Here is a 20,209-nt window from a genome sequence, read left to right on the forward strand (position 1 = left end):
AGGTCCATTAGAACATACATATTATGTAAAATATATTATAATAAAATAATATAATATAAATAGTTACATTACCTGCATAAATTGTATAAACAATAATAATAAAATATTATCAATTTAGACCAAACAATAATTTTTAAAAGAATAATCTATCTTAATAACAATCTTAATCTTATCTGTGGGCATTTTAGCTAGATATTACATATTATAAATAACTACAATTTATCTTAAATTGCATATTATCCAATTCAAGACAGAATAATATAATGCTATATATTTAAGACGTATTTGTTTATGTATTTATTCTTCGAGAAAATAATAGGTCCAACAGAACATGCATATTACATTTAGATTTAACATAATATAATATGAATAATTACATATTTACATTACCTGCATAAAGAATATTATTATAAATAATAATAATTGATCTCAAATTTAAATTAAGGCGGTAATCAAATCACCATTGATAAAATAATAATAAGATATTATCAATTTGGACTAATCACAGCATAGGACGCGAAAATATGTTATTAATACAAGTCGGACACGGAAATAGCCACTTCTCTAAACAATGTGAACACGAGTCACATTAAATTGTTAAAATTAATTTTAAATGCCCAATATAGGAACTCGACTAATTTAACCAAATACAGAATAGTTTACGAGTTTTCCATACTGTATATAACCTAACCAATAACCATACACGACTATCGCCACTCGGCAACTCTCGAGATCAATGAGCAATGATAATTAATAAGAGTGTCGATCGGTTGTTATAATTATAATTTGCATTAATTTTAGATTTTAGAAATAAAACAAAACGACATTATGATATTAATTATTATTGTTGTTGAGTATACAATAATAGTTACAATATTATGTTCCTTTTCCTTCACAAAACAGTCAAAACATACACACATACAAACAAATATTCCAACTATCGATTATTAATTAAAAATGTATCATCGTGACAATGATTTCTTAGTACCTATATAGACGTATAGTATAATACTATATGAAAATATTATAAAAATAGATATGTTTTTTCACTGATAAAATATAAAAACGATTAAACGGTAACAATCCAGCATCGATTGAGCTACTTTTAAAATCAGACAGAGGCAAATGGCAAATGACCACCTTTACACCCCGAACAAATGACGCTCAAGTTGTCTCTATAATTATTTAAAGGAAAACTTTGCGCTGTAATTTTTCTAACCTTAGGTACCTAAAAATACTATACATTTTATGAATTTTCAACATTAAAATTACTTTTAAATTTTCGTGATTTTTACAATTATCTCGAAAAATTTTAAACAATAATATATAAAAAAAAAAATTGATTTTGTCGAAAACTGGTTTTGCGTGAAAATTCTCGTTTGCCTCAATGGTGATTTCCTGGAGAAAATTGAATACCTTTGGTAAATTCTAGAGGTAAAAAGTAATATGTTTTCAGCAGTTTTCAAAAAAATGATGGAAAAATGGGAAATTTTTACGCAAAACCAGTGATATAATATATTAAGCGATAAGCGTTCAATGATAATTGATAAGTATTTAGTGATAAGATAAAGGTTACCGTCTCGAATTGTTATTATTTTAGTCGTGTAACTCGTTTTGAATATTTTGATGTTTTAACTTTTTCAGTGTCCACAGTCTACCAGCTATTTATACTCTATAATCCATTTTATCTTGGTCCGCGGTTGCCGGTCGGAATGAATATATAAACTATACTAATATACTATATCATTGGTAATAGTAATTTCAAATTAGAATATTATTATATTATTAAGACTAAGTCGGTAGTGTGTAGATATTTACTTGATAAATATTATTCGATCAAATTGTGATTGAAAATTGAAATTATAATAAATATTATTGATTTCAGCTATAACCATACGTAAAACAAGCTATAGATGTATTCAATATCGGTCTTTTAATAAATTATTTTTACTTACTCCGATGACCCCGAATTGCTCTTTTGTTCAGAGGTAGCTTAATGTTCTCAACTGCTTAACGATCAAAGACCGTGTATCGGATCATGGCCAAACATCCATGTCCATATGAAAATTGCACTTCTACATTCAGTCGCCCATACCGTTTACGAATTCATATTCAACGACATCAAGGCATTAAAGAATTCCAATGCACTCAATGTGATCGCGGCTACCATAGACGACAACACTTGCAGAGACACGTAGACGAGGCACATCAAAATCGTCCAAGATTAGAACAACCTCTGTTTTGTGATCATTGTGACCGACAATTCAATACAGCATGGGGCCTCCGCCGACATCAGGTCAAAATAAAACAACCGAAATTATTCGACAGGCAGCATCGCTGTGAGACTTGTGGTCGACGGTTTTTCAACACTGATGATCTCAAACTCCATTCTCTCAAACATCAACGTTTTAAATGTGACATCCCGTCATGTGTACTGTCTGAACATAAATTTAGTTGGTCGTTTTACCAACAGCACATGGCCACTTACCACTCTGAACCTTATGTATGTGATCATTGTAATGAGCATTTTTTACTCAAGTCTCAAATAAAGCAACATGTTAAAATACACATGCCAAGCTTTACTTGTACACAGCCGGGATGTGATAAAACATTTGCCGAATTTAGGTATATGCAAAATCACATTCGATTGTCTCACAGAGAAACAACGTACAAATGCAATGTAGTTGGATGTGATTGGGAATTTAAGTACAAAAATTGTTTTAAAAAACATGTTATTAAAGTCCATCAACAAAATGGAAGGATTGTTTCAATGGCTAATAGACATAGAAAAAAAGAACCAACATATTTAATGGCAAATAAGTTGGCTGGGTTAGCTTTAAAAATAAATTAAAATGTTAAATTAGATTTATTTACATGTATTAATGATGAATTGAAAATTAAAAAAGCTTTGATAAAAATTCTGTTCTTGATTCAATATCTGGTACACTATTTTTGTTTTGTAAAAATTCTTCCTCTGGTAACCTTTGCCGGACATTAATATTGACATTTGTTTGTTGATACATCTTATTCTTTTCACTTCGAACAATATTGGAGGAAAAGTGATTTGCTTCCCTTTTTACTTGTGATACTTCAGCTCGTAGACGATGTTTGCGTACAGCTTTTTCATAAGCTAAACGTTCGTTTAAATGAACCCATTTGAATCTGAAAGTTATTATGATAAATATATAGAATATAGATCAATGAAATATAATTAATTAAGATAATAGTACTGTGGATATTAATTTTTGATTAAAAAATATATATGTATTATGAACAGCTATTACTTTACCTAGGCAAGTATTTTAAATTCCACACACTATCAAAATATTTGCTACGCTTTCGGGAATCGATTCGTTTGCCATTCAGTAGTTCGGCGGCCTGTTTGGCGACCTTTTTCCGTTCGAATTCTACCCAACCCTCAGTAAAATGTTTAGCCGGTCGTTTTTTCAGATTCGCTGAAATTGTGTAAAAAGTTAATGAAAATGTATAGCCATTTAAAAATGTATAAATAACAATAATATATTACGATTAGCAGCAGGCTGTAGAAATACTCTGCCTATTTCACCGTATTGACCTAACAGCTCACGTAATTTCGTTACGTTCATGTACTTCGGTATTGACGACAAGTACACGATTCCTTTTTTCCGAGTTTTCGTAGATGAGTCAACGGACAGTACCGATTCGGATTCACAATCGCTCATTGTTAATAGAAAATAGAAATTTGAATTTAATAGTGAAACGAAAAATAATTGAATAATATAATACTTTTTGTTATTACTTGTTAGTTATTATTTCACAGCGCACGTGATGAATTTGATAAGTGATAAGCCTCAATCACAGAATAACAGTGCCTCAATCATCGAATGATAAGGATGAATTCAGATGATAAAATTCTGCCTAAACGTCATACAAATCCACAACCGTGCTAAATGGATAAAAACAATTAAAATTTAAAACCATAGAATATGAAGCCAATACTTAACTTTATGTGCTATAGATGACATTATCGTATACGATTTACATTATTTTAATTTTGTATTTTTTACAAGTAATAGGTAGGTACTTCAGGTACTTGTTTGAGAATTTAAAATTTAGAACACTGAACAACTTCTGAATGACGTGCTCCTGACTAAAACTTAAAATTAATGTCACACTATTCTAACGGGAATATTCATGTAAAACCAGTTTTTAGCAAAATTTATTTATTTTTTTGGTCATGATTCAAAAGAAAGAAATTGCAGTAGTGCAATCTTACATTTTTGACTAAATATTTACGTTTAAGTATTATTTACTGTAAATTATATAAATAATAAAATGTTTTAGTTATTTTTTCGATAAATGCATAACAACATGTTTGCTTATGAATAAAAAACTTAAAAATTCAATTCAAATTTCCTCATAAGTACTACTCAAAGGAACTAAAAAGCATCAAAACTAATTAAGGCACAATTTTGTTTTAACGTTTCAAGTTTAAATTGTTACTAATATTGTAATATGTATTATGTACTTATTAAAAATGTCTTTAGAAATACAATATACATGATGACAAAATGTCCAATCAGCATCGTTTTAAATATCTAATTATGTCGAAATATGAGCATAAAATGTGATATTTTATATTTTTAAATTTCGATATAATCTATTTATGAACTATAAATTACCTTAGTTATTAAACATCCAAGTTTTAGTTATTTAAATAAATTGGCATATTATCTGGAACTAAAAATTATCGACGTAATATTTTCAAATACATATTGCATAAGCCAAAATAGTATACCTAATTTTGTATTTTCTTACTTGACCCTATAATTTTATTGTACAAACGTACAATGTTCGCGTTGAGCATTTAAAATTTTTAAACAATGGATCGGACAAAATGAAAGTTGTCCATGCAACGACATAGTTATTGTCTATTGAGAATAGTTGATATCACCAGTAATAATAATTGTAAATGTATTAAAGTATAATATTTATGTGTTTTACAATTTTACTGTTCGACGACTGCGAATAAACAAGTCGGACTCGTTTAGCTCTGCAATCAGCTGTATTCTATGCTGTTTGTAGCGGCTAATGTTTTCGTGAGACTAAGGTAATATAAGGTGCCCGAATACCCGATAGCTCAGTGCTCAACCGAGAACGGCAATAACAATTACCTATTGTAAAATGTAAATTTTTAATAATATATTATGTATTCTAACGATGGGATAAGAGTACGAGCTGTATCTGTAACTTGTAGTTAGTAGAAAAAAGATAATTGTAATTCATTAAATTTACTGATCGACCTTCGACGAACGTCGTTGTGACCGTGAGCAGTCGCGGTTATACTTACGACGGCACGGCTGCAGCAGCGACCAGTGGCTATTATTCACACGTATTGGCCGCGTATAACCTAGGCTTTAGAAATTCTTAGAATAGACCATAACGATATACTTCTTATTCTTCCTAAAAACCTCTTCGTTTCTATATAAAACGAATGACAATAATTATTGAATATATAATAATTACACAAGTCGATGATATAATTACACTATATCGTACACGGCGTGTACAATTCTACATAAAATATTCTATCACAGGACAAATGTAAATTAATAGGAGGAATACGAAAAAATAAATAGAATCGTCGACAAACGACGTACAGTCACGGAATAGACAGAGCGGGAACATTCGACAAAGTGTAGTACTGTAGTAGTTGTACTCGCGGATCGTGAAAATGCAGTGTGCCCAACCGGTCGACTCGCGCGGTCGGACGTGTACCACCCGTGCTTTGGACTTGATGATCTGTACTTTGAACTTGCATGCGACAGATGGGTATTTTTAAATTCGCCGCGTTAATTATAAATAGAACTCTGATTCTATTTGTAGACTTCGAGATTTATTTTGAATTTTCCACCGGGCCCGCGTCGTCTGTTATTAATTTATTCATGAATGGTCTCTGTTCGTAAGCCCGCCACGGTTCAACCACCTGTGCGCCGCTATCTTGTCACCAACAAGACGCCGTTTGGCGATATCTCGGCAGTCAGTGTATATCGTAGCGTACTAGTGTAGTAAAGTGTACTTCAACCTGTTCTTTCACCTATTATTATTATTATTATTATTATTACTGTTTTGCCGTTCATCATCGTCATTTCGTTATTATCATTATTATTATTATGTAGCCGAGTGTACATCACCGTTTTATTTCGATGCACTGGACACTGGTGCAGTACACAAGTCTCTTGGTCTTGTAGTGGTTAATTCCTAATACAATATAATATATTTTATCGTTTTTGGTCTACGCGAAAATGTACTGCTCGTCTCGTTCTCATTTTATTCGAGTTTTCGTCCGATAGTTTGTTTTTAAAATGTTGTACGACAAACGTTTTTTGTTTCAAACTTTAGTGTACTTACTCGATAAAGTTTAATCGACATTGATTTGTTTACTCCGCGGTTTTTTGAAAATTTAAAATGAAATACATATTTTGGACTTTTTTACTCGTTTCTTCTTCCTGTGCTGATGGTAATACTTTTGAATGTTGATTAACCTACCTATATAAATTATATTATTAGTTTTAGAATATATATACGTATTATGAACTAGTTTAACTTTTAATTGGAAAATGTGTATGATTATACATCCACGATCCGCTTGTGTTAAAAATAAATTATTAAATTTAAGTTTATTAAAATTAGGAAGATTTATTTGGGATACCTACATGTAGGTACTTTATTTAAATTAGTCCATAAAATAAACTGGTTGTATCACTGATTACAATATTACCTACTTTGTTTCTAGTTAATTTCAAGCTGCAATACGATCATATTATAGGTCATTAAATAGGCATCTCATAACATAAAATTAATGAATAATGATAATGTGCAAATTATTTTTTTTTCAAATTAAATACTGTAACAAATATAATAGAAAGTTTACAAAATATGATTAAATATATATATTTGGATACAAATATAAATAATGACATTGCTTATAACTACTTAGATGACAAGTGTGTTATCATATTAAATATGAAAATGACTACATTTAAATATTTATTCATTTATTTTCTCTTATACCTATATTATTGGGATCATAGGCAAAACTATGGGTCAGGCCATGGCCTGGCCTAATACTGACTGGATATCATCGTATCATAATATATACTGACTTAGGGTATTACAATTAATTAAATCGCCAAATTCGGCCAGTAAAATCAGTGTTCGAGGTTTAAACTATGATTGTAAAACAGGCACTTAGTAGTTTTTAGAATTTAAAATAAAAATTAAAAACTTACCTAGAAGTTTTTTCATATTTATCACTTAGTTTGTCCTAATAAAATTGTCTAGTCTTGCCTATAATTGAGATATTACTAAATTGTTTTCTGTAGTTAAGATGAATGTTCTAAGTTCTCATTATATCGATTGAATATCAAATTGTAACTTATGGGACATGTTACTATATTTAAAAAATTGTTGCTAAATTGTTATAATCATATATATTTTTGATTTGTTTAATAAATTATTATTATTTTTTTTTTAAATATTTTATAGATTTACCAGTATTCAATAAATATATGGACAATGAAGCTCTCTCTGAAAACATTCCAGTTGGTCAATCTATTTATAAACTTGAAGGTGTTGATTCTTTTGGAAATGAAAATGATCTGTTATATGGGATAGAAGGAACTGATTATTTGGTTGTTGACTCTAATACAGGAGTTGTTACTGTTAATAAACCTTTAGATCATGAGGTAAATATTGTAAAATGTTGTTTTGAATTAGACAGAATTATAATTTTAACATATTCATATTTAATTACACATTGGGGAGAATAACTGTAATTTATTTAAAATAAACTTTGTTTTTATGTTTTAGGAAAGTGATACATTAAAATTTACTGTAACTCTTCAACAGAAAAATTCTGGCGATGTTGTTAGACTTCCTATATCTGTGATTATATTAGATGAAAATGATAATGCTCCTAAATTTTTACATACCCCTTACGAAGGTATGGTGAATGAAGAATCCAAAATTGGTACTACTGTGTTTAAGTGGATCCATGTTGAAGATTTAGACAAAGTTGGTGAACCTCTTGAAGTTAGATGTGAATCAGTTTTCCAGGTAATTTATTTAAAAATAATTATACTAACACATATAATACCATAGGCTAAGATACACTTTGATGCTGTCCGCAGCAGTTGCTAGTACAAAATATGAGCACTGTATAGCGTACTGTTGATGCTCATTCTTTCTAACTACTATTAAGGTATATAAACAATACTAATCAATCTAGATTTTCACCTTATACGATTACTGGAGAAGCAAGATAGGGTGACTCTTGACACTAACGCGAAGACATCACATACAACTGAACGGCATCATTATTACTGTTTATTCAACAAGTCTGATCACCACATGATTTCCTCAAATCTGTATGAAACATTTATATTTTTATGAATGTTGATGCTATTTAGAGATCAATTACATTATTATATTTTATTATTTTTACTGTCTTGCATACCTCAAAAATTACGTTGATTTAATTTATATGACAACCTATGTTTTGACACCAACCATATTGCATTACATGATTCTGTATATTTTTATATTTATTAAAATAAAATTGGCTGGAATTAGCATATATTTAAATTCTTATGCTGCATGATATCATAATTTAGGTATAACTTTTTAGATAATATTTTATAATGTAAAATAGTTGTATAATGTCAAAATGACATTGCATGTTAGAATAAAAAATCCACTTTAATAAAATTTTAAATGAAAATAATTAACATGTAATATAATTTATAGAATGAAGACGGATGTTTGAAATTCAAAATACAACCGTTGAATGTTAGTGAAAGTTACTATTTGGGTGTTTTAGTTGTAAATGGAGATATACAATATTCAGAAACTCAGTTTTACAAGCTGGTTATAATTGCTAGCGTAAGTAAATAATTACTAATAATGCAGATTTTGCTATTTAAACTATGTAAATTGAAAATAAAAGTTACAATATTTACTTTTTTTTGATAATACACAATAACATTTTATCTCTTTTATCTTAAGGGTTCTGCCTCTGGATAGCCTTCCTCGTATTTCTTGTCATGTAAATATTTTCCACATCATTATATTGTATTTGCTTATTATACATAATATGCTACAATCTGTAAATTTTCTAATTTAATAAAAAAAAACTAAGTATACTTTGTATACTATTGTTTAATCACATATATTTCAATACATGAACATGACTATAAAAAATTATTTAAATTAATAATAAAGTTAAATAATGTAATGAATATAATATACATTATACTATTATTTACTTTTGTGTTGCTTAATTTAAAATGTTAAACATTGTATTAAATATTTTGTAATTTTTAGGATGGTGTACATGAAACCAAAATAAATTTAGATATAAATGTTAAAGACATTCAAAACATGCCTCCTGTTTTTCATGGATCTCTTACTACTGTAATTAGTGAAGACATATCAGTTGGAACTCATATTTTAACAGTAAGCGCAAAAGATGGTGATAGGGGAGATCCAAGAAGTATTGTTTATGATTTAATACAAAGTAAATAAACTCATTTAATTAATTTAAAATTAATTCTACCTCAAACAAACCATCTAAAATTTAACATTTAAAATAATAACAAATTATTAATTTACAGATCCTATGGATTATTTTTCTATAGATGGTTTATCAGGAAATTTAAGTACTGCTAAACCAATAGACCGAGAAACTTTAACTAATAATAATGGTATTATTACATTAACAGTTCGAGTAAGTATGCATAATATGAGTATTACATTATTTAATATAATGGTATTAATACTGTTTTAAATAAATAATTGTATTTATTTTCAGGCAAGAGAAGTTTTTAATGGCTCAGCTTTGGACGACAAATTAAGTTCATCTACTGCAATTATTACAATAACTGTACAAGATGTTAATGATGAACCACCAATTTTTAATAAACGAGACTATTTTATTTCAATACCTGAAAATATAGCTCCTGGTACTCCTTTACCCAACTTAAACATGAGTGTTACGGACTCAGATTTAGTAAGAATTTTCTTAATGACTGCAAAACCTAGAATTTAAATTAATTTTATTCTCTAGGGTGCAAATTCAGAATTTTCATTGCGATTGCACGACGAGTCAAAATTGTTTGTTGTAGAACCAACCAAAGCTATTGGTTCAATAGATGTTGGAATAAAATTAGCAAATAATGTGAAATTAGATTATGAAGATCCTAATCAGAGAAGTTTATTGTTTTGGTAACCTAGTTTTATATTTATAAATAAAATAAATATTAATATAACAAATTGTAAATTTATTATTTTGTTCCTTACGATAAAATAGGTAATAGCGAGTGAACCAAGTGAAAAGTATGATTTAACTTCGACTGCTACACTTACAATTCAAGTAACAGATGTTAACGATAATCCTCCAGAATTTGACAACAATGCTTATACTCTTACAGTAAATGAAACAGCTACACCTGGAACTATAATAGGAGTAGTTAAAGCAACTGATAGAGATAGTAATCCAAGTATTATTTATACATTAAGTGGACCTTCAGCTGATAAGTAAATATTTTAATAAATATTTCAGATCTTCTATTACTTTTATTTAAATCAATTATATTTTCAAATTTCTGAATAAAAACCATATTTATTTTAGGTTTTATGTAGAAAAAACCACTGGTGTAATATCTGTTGCACTTTGTTCAAATGTGGGAAAACCACCATGTTTAGATTATGAAACACAGTCAAATTATTACTTAACTTTTATAGCAACTGATGATAATGGTAAAGGACAATCAAATTCAGTAACTATAATGGTTTTGGTAACTGATAGTAATGATAATCCCCCAATTTTTATTCAACACACGTATACAAGTCTCATTGATGAAGGAGTAACAACATTTGAACCTCCTCTTATTGTTCAAGTAAGTTGAACAAATAATAATGTACTTATTTATACATTTTTTACTATTAATCTAAATAAATTAGGCAATTCAAATAAGTATTAATTAATAATTTTATAACATAACTACCAAAGTATTTTCTCTTATAATAATTACAAAATAATACTTTGATTAATTATTTATTATTTTGAAATTATAATTAATCAAAATAATTTGTTTATAGGCAATTGATGCAGATAAATCGTCATCAATTATTTATTCAATACTATCTGGAGATGAAAGGCATTTATTTAAAATAGATCAAAGTAGTGGAGAAATATTTATATCATCTCCTAATGGACTTCAAAGGTCAAAAAATAATATAACACTTATTATTAGTGTAAGTATATTGTGTATATTACGTATTTGGATTCATAATTACTTAAAAAAATTGGTGATTTGTTTGATGTAGGCAAGTGATGGAGTTTATAATGATGAAGCGACTGTTAACATTGTTGTGTTAGATGTCAACAACAATAGTCCACAATTTTTGTTGGAATCTTATAATGTTTCTATTCATGAAAATGAACCCATTGGTTTTAGCGTTATTACAGTTGAGGCAATAGATGAGGATTTAGATATGAATGCAAATCTTACATATCATATACAAGAAGGTTCTTTTAATCATTTCGCTATTGACCCTATTACTGGACTTATTTATACTTCATCGAAACTTGATTTTGATCAACATTCAAATTATGCCATTAAAACATTAGCAATTGATAAAGGCACACCTGCATTGACTGGAAGTACAACAGTATTCATAAATATAATAAATGTAAATAACAAGAGTCCAGAATTCACTCCATTAATACAGCGAACAGAGGTATGAAATTTATTAACGATTTAATGTTTATTGTTAGATTTTTAGTGTTATTTAGTTCAATTACTTTAATTTTATAAAAATGTTTAGGTGTCTGAAGATGTTCCTGTTGGTACAGTTATATACCGCCTTATTGCTCATGATCCAGATACTAGTGATGAAGATGCTTTAAATTTCTCATTAAATTATTCAGAGATCACTGGGTTTAGTAGCAATGGAAATCAATTGAATAATAATGCAGATATTAAAAATTGGTTTAAAATTAGAGCATCTAATGGTGATGTAATAATAGCCAAATCCATTGACAGAAACATTGCGGCTATTGTTAGTCTATCAGTCGTAGTTACTGATACATCTGCTCCTGATGTCCAGCAGTCTACAGGTTATTATATAAATTTAAACTATTACTCAATTAAGTATGGTTAGTAAGTTATGTTGTTATGTAGGATATTCAGTATGTAAAAATAATTTAATTATCAGTTATGTTTAAATTCTTTATTGGTATTATAAATATTTTAAAAAGTTGTATATTATGTTCTTTAAAATGTTCTTTTCTTATTAAGTATATTTTATTTAAAATATATATTTAAATAATTTTCTTATTTCTAGGAACACTTATGGTAACTATTATAGATATAAATGATATACCACCAGTATTTAATCCACCTTGGACTAAAGACAATCCATATTATACTGTATCATGTCCAGAAGAACAACCAATTGGTACTGTTATTGGAAAATTTATTGCTACTGATGATTCAGGAATTGATCACTATGATATTATTCCAAAGAATCAATTTGTTGATATTAATCGAACATCAGGTAATGTAATAAATCTAAATATCAAAAGAAAAAAAATATTTATTTATATTTTATATGTATAAACAATAAATATATCATATTAGTCAATATGGTCATTATTTTTACTATTTAGTTATAATATTATTAATTTTCATTTCAGGAGTCATATTTACTAAAGAAAAGCTTGACTTTGAAACCATTGAAAATATTGATCTTAATTTGATTGTTTATGACACTGGTCATCCTCAACTTTCAACTACTGCTACTGTATTTATAAAAATTACTAACATAAATGACAATACTCCAGTTTTTAACCAGGTATTATTGTACATATATTTTAAATTTATATTTAACTATAATTTTTTAATTCTTTTTATTAAATAATATTTAAAAAATATTATTTGTGATCAAAATTATTTTAAATACACTACAGATTATAAATGTATTTAAAAATTGCAGACTACTATAATTTATGAAATTGATAAAGTTAATGTAATGTTTTGTTTAATTGTTGCTGAGAATTATATTTTCAATAACATTCACAACTCACAAATTTTTTAATTAAATTGTTTGCATAGTTTTAATACATACATTTATATCTTAAATTTTCTATAGTTTGCTTATATTTTCAAATATACTATAAATTCTATAACTAAGCAATTTAAATTTGGAATGAATATTATGCATAGTTTTTAAATGTCAATAATTTCTATTTCTTAGTATACTATAATAAAATAAATATATAATTTTATTGTGTATTGTAAAAATTATTGTTTCATTATTAATATACTACTGTTTTAGACTGAATATAAAGCAGAAATAGAAGAAAATGCACCAGTTGGAACTTTTGTTACAATTGTAATTGCTACTGATGCTGATAAAGGGTTGTTTGGACTAGTTCGTTACTCCATCATTGGCAACAAATATGGTTTTATTATTGATCCAGACACAGGAATTGTAAAAGTTAATGATTCTAGTTTTCTCGATCGTGAAGTCACATCTGATTTTATGTTAACTATTCAAGCTAAAGATGAAGCTCCACCTGGTTTAACAAAAACTGCAGTAGTATTAGTAAATACTTTTTTTTATAATTATTTTATAGTACAATATTAAAAAAATTTATATACTAAAGCTTTTTAATGATAGGCCCAAAGTTTACATTACTTTAAAAGTGTAGACTGCTTCTAATTTAAGCATTAAATAGTAAAATTGGTGAGTATAAATTATATATGTGCTGATTATTTTATTTTCAGTTATTTATTAAATTAATTGATGTGAATGATAATCCACCACAATTTGACCCAAAGTCTTATTCATTGTCTATTATTGTCTCTACTCCTACAACACCTCTTATGCAATTGAAAGCCATTGACAAAGATCTAAATTCAAAATTGAAATACTCTATTATATCAGGAAATAAAGGTATGTAGGAATGTAATAATTAAGCAATACCTATTTATATATTAAATTATATTTTTGATGAATTGATTTTAGATTTATTTACCATTGATATGGACTCAGGATTTTTATATTCAGCCATGTCTTTGAATGGTAAAAAAGGTGTATATTTGATTGAAGTTGATGTTTTTGATGGTGTTTTTCGAGATCAAGCAAATATTAACATTACTGTATTAGATGTTAATCAAAATCAACCTATATTTGTTCATCCATCCACTAATAATTCCACACTATCTATTCTAGAAGTAAGGTCCTCTTATTATCTAACAGTTAAATATAATTCGTCCTTAAGAATTGTATAGTATTATATTCAAAATTGTTCACTAATATTTAAAATTTTCAATTCTCATTTAAGGATGTTAGTGTTGGAACATCGATATTAACTGTTTGTGCTGAAGATAAAGATTTTGGAGAAAATGGCAGAGTGACTTATTTTTTCAAAGTTGCAAATTCAAATGCACAACAGACAGATGAATTTATTATTAATACTGAAACAGGACAGATAAAAACTCAAATTTTACTTGATTATGAAACTAAACCATCTTATCAAGTACAAATTAATTTATTATTAACATTTACACTTCTTTTTTAAATTGAAAAATAATTGTCAATATTTATAATAAAATGTATTTATTTAGTTGGTATTAGTCGCACGAGATCAAGGATCACCAACATGGCATGAAACATTAAAACTCCTTACAGTCAATTTAATTGATGTTAATGATAATAAGCCTCGATTTCCTGTACATAATGATCATAAACCATTGTACACGTTCTCTGTAAAAGAAAATAATAGACCTCAATTTAAGATTGGTAAATGTTTACATTGATATATAATATATATGTATATTTTTTCGAATAGTTCAAAAAGTTTAAATTATTGTAAATAATCTGAAATACAAAGTTTTATTTTATTAATTTTTGCATATTTTGCCATTTTTCAACGTGTACACTGTACAGCATGTTTTTGTATTTTACAAATTTTTTTTGCTGTAAATGGTTCTTAAATGCATAATAATATGTAATATTTTGGTTATATTAATTAATTAATGTATTTATTGTTATATTTATGGTCAATAGAATTTTAAAACATAATTTAGCCACATACCAAATTCATAGAAAAAATAAATGTTTTCGTTATTACTTTTAGATTCTGAACAAAGTGATGAATGTATTTCAGATTGAAATTACAATATGTTAAAATTACCATAGGAAATGAATCTCAAATAATATAATTTTATTTTAAGATATTAAATTAATGAAATTAAAGATGAAAGATTTTTTTTGCGTATTTTTAAGATTTTTAGATTGTATTGGTTATAATATAATATATTTTATAATAATATAAAATATTTCTTAGGTCAAGTTAAAGCAACTGATTTAGATCAAGGTGAAAATGCACGTATTTATTATTATTTACTATCAAATACACCAGTCCCATTTATTGTGGACCGTCTCGATGGAACTATTTATGCAAATGAAACATTAGATCGAGAAGAACAGAGTTCATATGAAATTATTGTCAAAGCTTCAAACGATAACGATTATCAACACAAAAATGTAATTATAACATTATATGAGGTTTTGACCTATATCACTCAAATAAATTTTCCTATGTATTTACTTGACTCAAGCTTGTGTTTACTTATATTATTTACTTACTTAACAGGATGAAGAAGATGACGATTATAGTTTGGCTAAAGTATTAATTTTGATAACAGATGAAAACGACAATGCCCCAGTTTTTCAAACTAGTCATTATTATGCAGGTCAGTTGATTTAATCTTATTGTTCTCTAAAACATATTGAGTTACATTAATTTATTTGAACAGCATTTTTTTAAGTTGTAGATTTTATGAATATAAAATTTTTCATTGTTCAAGTAATTATTTAAATTCCAAAACATTTTGGTTATTTTAAATTATAAAGATACAACAGCTTAAACTTTGACATAAAAAAAAAAAATAATAATTGAGATTACGCTATTATTTCTACATTAATTTTATTAGTTAAGTTTCATTATATTATAATATACATTACTATTTATTTATTTATTTATATTTGATAACTTCTGCTGTTAATCTTCAGTTTATATTTATCCAAATTTAAAAGATTGCTGAATTAATTAATAAATTTTGTGCCGAATATTTAATTTTCAGGAGTAAATACTATGGCCAAAGTTGGAGACGTTGTACTTCAAGTAACATCAATTGATCTGGACTATGAAGAAAATAGTACAGTTTTGTATTATATAGAGAACACACAATTATATAGACCGGGGTTAAACAATTTGACATGGTCATCTTTAATAAAAGATCCTTTTTCAATCGATCAATCGGGTCGTATCTCTACCTCTGCATTTTTAGCGGAGTATAATCAAGGACGTTTTGACTTGCAAATAGCTGCCAAAGAAATCGCACCTCCTTATAGAGTTGCATTAACGACAGCCACAGTAATATAACTACAGTTATAAAATCCAATTGACTATTCTAAATGAACATTTTTTTTGTTTTAGGTATGGGTGTATGAAACCCACCAATTAGTTAAGTTAATAGTGTCACGTGCCCCACAAACAGTGAATGAAGGTCGAGAACAAATACTCTCTAGTTTAGCAAATGCAACTAATATGATTGTTGTATTGGATGATGTTCGTTACCATGTTAACCAGTATGGTTATATTCAACCTGATTGGAGCGATGTGTATTTGCACTTAGTTGATCCGTCAAGAAATGATATAATGTCTAGTTGGGAAGTTTTAACTATAATTGATGATAAATATGACTATTTGAAGGACTACTATCACAATTTTGCTATTGAAAATGTTGTGGTGTGTATGACATATAAATTAATAACTAGGTTTAATAAAAATAAAAATATTTGAATTAAGAGAACTATTATTATTTTCTTTTGCAACTTAAAATAATGTTTACAACTATCTTAATCCTCATAATGCTAAATTATAAGTATTAAATTATATTTTGTTAATTTTAGCCTGCATTGGTTGTTACTCAAAACGAATCATTCGAACCTACTATAGCTGCTTTGGTAGCTTTATTAGTTGTATTGACTGTTGGATGTATTGGTGTACTAATAATTTGTTGCTGCTTCAGACATTGGTAAATCGATTTTGAAAATTATTTTTTTACATTAAACATATTAACATTAATAAATTGTATTTGTATATTATCAGGATGTTTTCGGAATTGGACAATAATTCGATAAAGAATGATATATTAATTAAAAAAGCTGTGATTGATGATCTCAGTACTACAGAAAATCCTCTTTGGATTGAACAGTAAGATAATATTGAATATAAATAATAATGTATACTTTCAATTAGTTATTATAACTAAAAATGGAAAGTACAGGTATTTGATTAGTAGGCAGGTATCTCAAACTTGAAAGCAATAGTATTACATTCATAAATAATTTAATGAAGTTTTATTTACTTAGTTTTTTAATGATTGTGTTATAAATATTATTTACGATATTTATCAGGCATACTAAGTAATAAAACATTTTATTTGTAGATGATTTATAATTTGGCATTAGTTAATGTTATGTTGTTACTAAACACAATAGCTTGATATTTTTTTATCTTAAAATGTATTACAGAAAGATAGTTATGTTATTGTGAAACCTCATCTAAGTTTGTTTATTGTTATTGTTTTAGAAAATTAAAGTTATATGAAGAACAAGAATTAACTATGCAAGTATTTTGTGATCTAGAAAATAAAGAAATGCCAATAAGTCAAGATAATATTGTGGTAAATTAGATTTATTATTATTATTTTTTTGTTCAATATTGTTTTTAATCATTATAAAATAAATATTGTATGTTTCAGGGAGATAATACATACGCAACGATACGGCGTCCTTCTCGGCGTGGCTCTATAAATACTTTATTGACAATGACACCTGGTGAATATGCTACTTTGGGAGGATCTGTTTTGCCTTTGCCTCCTGATGGAGCCACTTCTCATAGTCAACAAGTAATATATTCAAATATTAATATTTAATACTACAAAAGATATTTTTTTATTTTAATTGACAAGAGTGGATTTAAATGTCCTAAGCTTGCTGACTTAAACATGGCTTTTAAATAAAAATTTAAGTAAATTACTAGTCAACCAATGGTCCTGGCCAATCATGTCTGCCATCCATATGTATATATATAATAATTATATATATTCCTGCATTCCTCCTACTTTTCCTGTGGATAATATCAAAAATTAGCAAATATAGGCCAAGTGTAGGTTTAGTGGTATATTTGATCCAGCCATTGTATTTTCTCCATACCTTACGTTTGACCTTGGGTTTTTTCATTGAGTATTTCTCATTGCATAACAATACAATTATTAAATAACTTCAAAATTGATCAATGAGATGCGAGTAGGGGGTTCCGTACCAAGTTTTATTTAATCCTCACTGGTCAAATTTTTTATATAAAATTTTTGAATGTAATATTTTTGTGTAATCATAAATAAACAAATTGCAGTAGATACAAATTTACCAAACATAAATCGTTGACACCTTGTTCGTTTTTAACTTTTTTAAATTTGATGTTTGTAGTTGTTTGAAGCTTCACTTGGATTTCAAGGATCTACATTCCAAGTTCCAGATTCTGCTTTGGACACTAGTAATCTGTTGATAAACAACTCTGATATATGATGATTATAAATTATTTTAACATATTTACTTTATTTAACAATATTGGAGAAAAATCTTTAATGTTTTTTAGTCACTAGTACCCTAGACTAAATCATGTCATATTTAATCTATGCTAGTATTTATTTATGTGTTACAATATAATATGTTTAATGTATATACATTTACAAGGTATATAACTCAATATATATTCGAATCAAATATATGTAATAATTTATTTATATAATTTATTAAGTCAATAATTATGAATGTGCATATAACACAGGGCCAACTTTTTATAAATAAGTTTACAATAGATAATTCTATTTCTTATAATTAGATTGCATTTAAACATCATTTCAAATTATTTGAAGGAATTTTACTGCAAAATGATTAAACATGTGATCATCGAATTATTATTTATGTTAAAAATAAGTAATTAAATGCATATTTTTTTTGTGTTTGTCAATTGTGATATTTCAGTATTAAAACGAATTCCTTTCAATAACTATAGATCTAACATATTTTGTATAAAGTAATTAATATTTAAATTTTATTCTACGCTGTGAAACTATTTATTAGCATTTATCCATTATTTAACTTATTTTTGTATTTTTATAATTTTATATTGTACTTTGAAATATATGTAGTTAATGTTTAATGATTTTAACATTTTCTAATTAATAAATATTTAAATTTTTATGTCGTCCAAATTTTTTTATACAAATTTTACTTTGTGATTACAAGGTTTTAATAAACACATTTTTTAAAAAAAAATACGTGTTTCTCATTTTAAAATCTATAGCATTGAGCAACATATTATTTTGTATTGGTAAATGTTTATGTACTTTTGTTATTGGATAATTTTCAGCCCATTGTGAAAATTCATTACAACAAAAATTATTTGTCTATGATCAGGCGATTGTTAACTTTACCAGAATATCGGTCAAGATAAAAGGTAATAAAAGGCCTAATGTAAATTCCGTCAGATTCAAAACTTGAAATAAAAAAAAAAAAAAATTAGTGTTAAAATGCTATAAATAGGTCCACTAATGGAGTAATACAAGACTTAGAATATTTACAAATCGTATCAAATCATTTTAATTTACATACATGACATAACTATATACTTTTGGATTATTAGGTATAATGATTATTTATTATGATTTAAATATTTAATGTAAATTATATAATATATCATATTGATTTTATACTACTACTTGATTTTCTTCACTGGCAGTTTACATGTGCCCTTATGATCAGTCTACTTGGATTCAAAATTAAACATTAAATAGTTGATTTGGTATCATTTGCAGATTGTATAAAAAATTAAATAGTTTTAAGTTATACCTATTCTTATAGTTTATGTTGTCATCATAATTCATTTTACCAAAAGCAATGACAATCTATTTTTATAAGTTCAATTGACTTTTCTTAGAAAATGTTAGGTTTTTAAGATGTTCTTTTTGCAAATATATATATATGTGTGTGAATATGTATGTATTGAATTTTTTGTGCAATTTAA

The 20,209-nt window shown here is 26.9% G+C and overlaps 3 protein-coding genes across 3 annotated transcripts; 2 read left to right on the forward strand and 1 right to left on the reverse strand.

Moving 5' to 3' along the window:
• The first annotated feature begins 1,435 nt into the window (after positions 1 to 1,435).
• Positions 1,436 to 2,918, forward strand: LOC114131018 (transcription factor IIIA-like). The gene is made up of 2 exons (XM_027996141.2): positions 1,436 to 1,749; positions 1,886 to 2,918. Exon 2 carries the CDS (start codon positions 2,039 to 2,041, stop codon positions 2,849 to 2,851), a length of 813 nt encoding a protein of 270 aa, XP_027851942.1. The 5' UTR covers positions 1,436 to 1,749; positions 1,886 to 2,038; the 3' UTR covers positions 2,852 to 2,918.
• Positions 2,848 to 5,673, reverse strand: LOC114131019 (uncharacterized). The gene is made up of 5 exons (XM_027996142.2): positions 5,527 to 5,673; positions 5,330 to 5,460; positions 3,527 to 3,925; positions 3,290 to 3,455; positions 2,848 to 3,162 (listed from the first exon to the last, which is right to left on the reverse strand). Exons 3-5 carry the CDS (start codon positions 3,699 to 3,701, stop codon positions 2,898 to 2,900), a joined length of 606 nt encoding a protein of 201 aa, XP_027851943.1. The 5' UTR covers positions 3,702 to 3,925; positions 5,330 to 5,460; positions 5,527 to 5,673; the 3' UTR covers positions 2,848 to 2,897.
• A 679-nt stretch (positions 5,674 to 6,352) lies between these two features.
• On the forward strand, positions 6,353 to 19,345 carry LOC114131017 (cadherin-87A). The gene is given in 28 exon segments (XM_050202819.1): positions 6,353 to 6,499; positions 7,528 to 7,727; positions 7,852 to 8,097; positions 8,788 to 8,922; positions 9,364 to 9,556; positions 9,654 to 9,766; positions 9,851 to 10,048; positions 10,106 to 10,575; positions 10,670 to 10,937; positions 11,140 to 11,295; positions 11,368 to 11,781; positions 11,869 to 12,160; positions 12,388 to 12,600; positions 12,740 to 12,897; positions 13,381 to 13,650; positions 13,833 to 14,001; positions 14,074 to 14,282; positions 14,393 to 14,587; positions 14,676 to 14,850; positions 15,398 to 15,597; positions 15,707 to 15,806; positions 16,197 to 16,489; positions 16,553 to 16,864; positions 17,029 to 17,153; positions 17,228 to 17,332; positions 17,711 to 17,804; positions 17,883 to 18,029; positions 18,610 to 19,345. Coding segments are annotated over 28 exon segments (5,601 nt in total). The 5' UTR covers positions 6,353 to 6,447; the 3' UTR covers positions 18,709 to 19,345.
• Positions 19,346 to 20,209: the final 864 nt, after the last annotated feature.

The sequence above is a fragment of the Aphis gossypii genome, chromosome 3 (genome assembly GCF_020184175.1).
Source record: "Aphis gossypii isolate Hap1 chromosome 3, ASM2018417v2, whole genome shotgun sequence".
Lineage (NCBI taxonomy): Eukaryota > Metazoa > Arthropoda > Insecta > Hemiptera > Aphididae > Aphis > Aphis gossypii.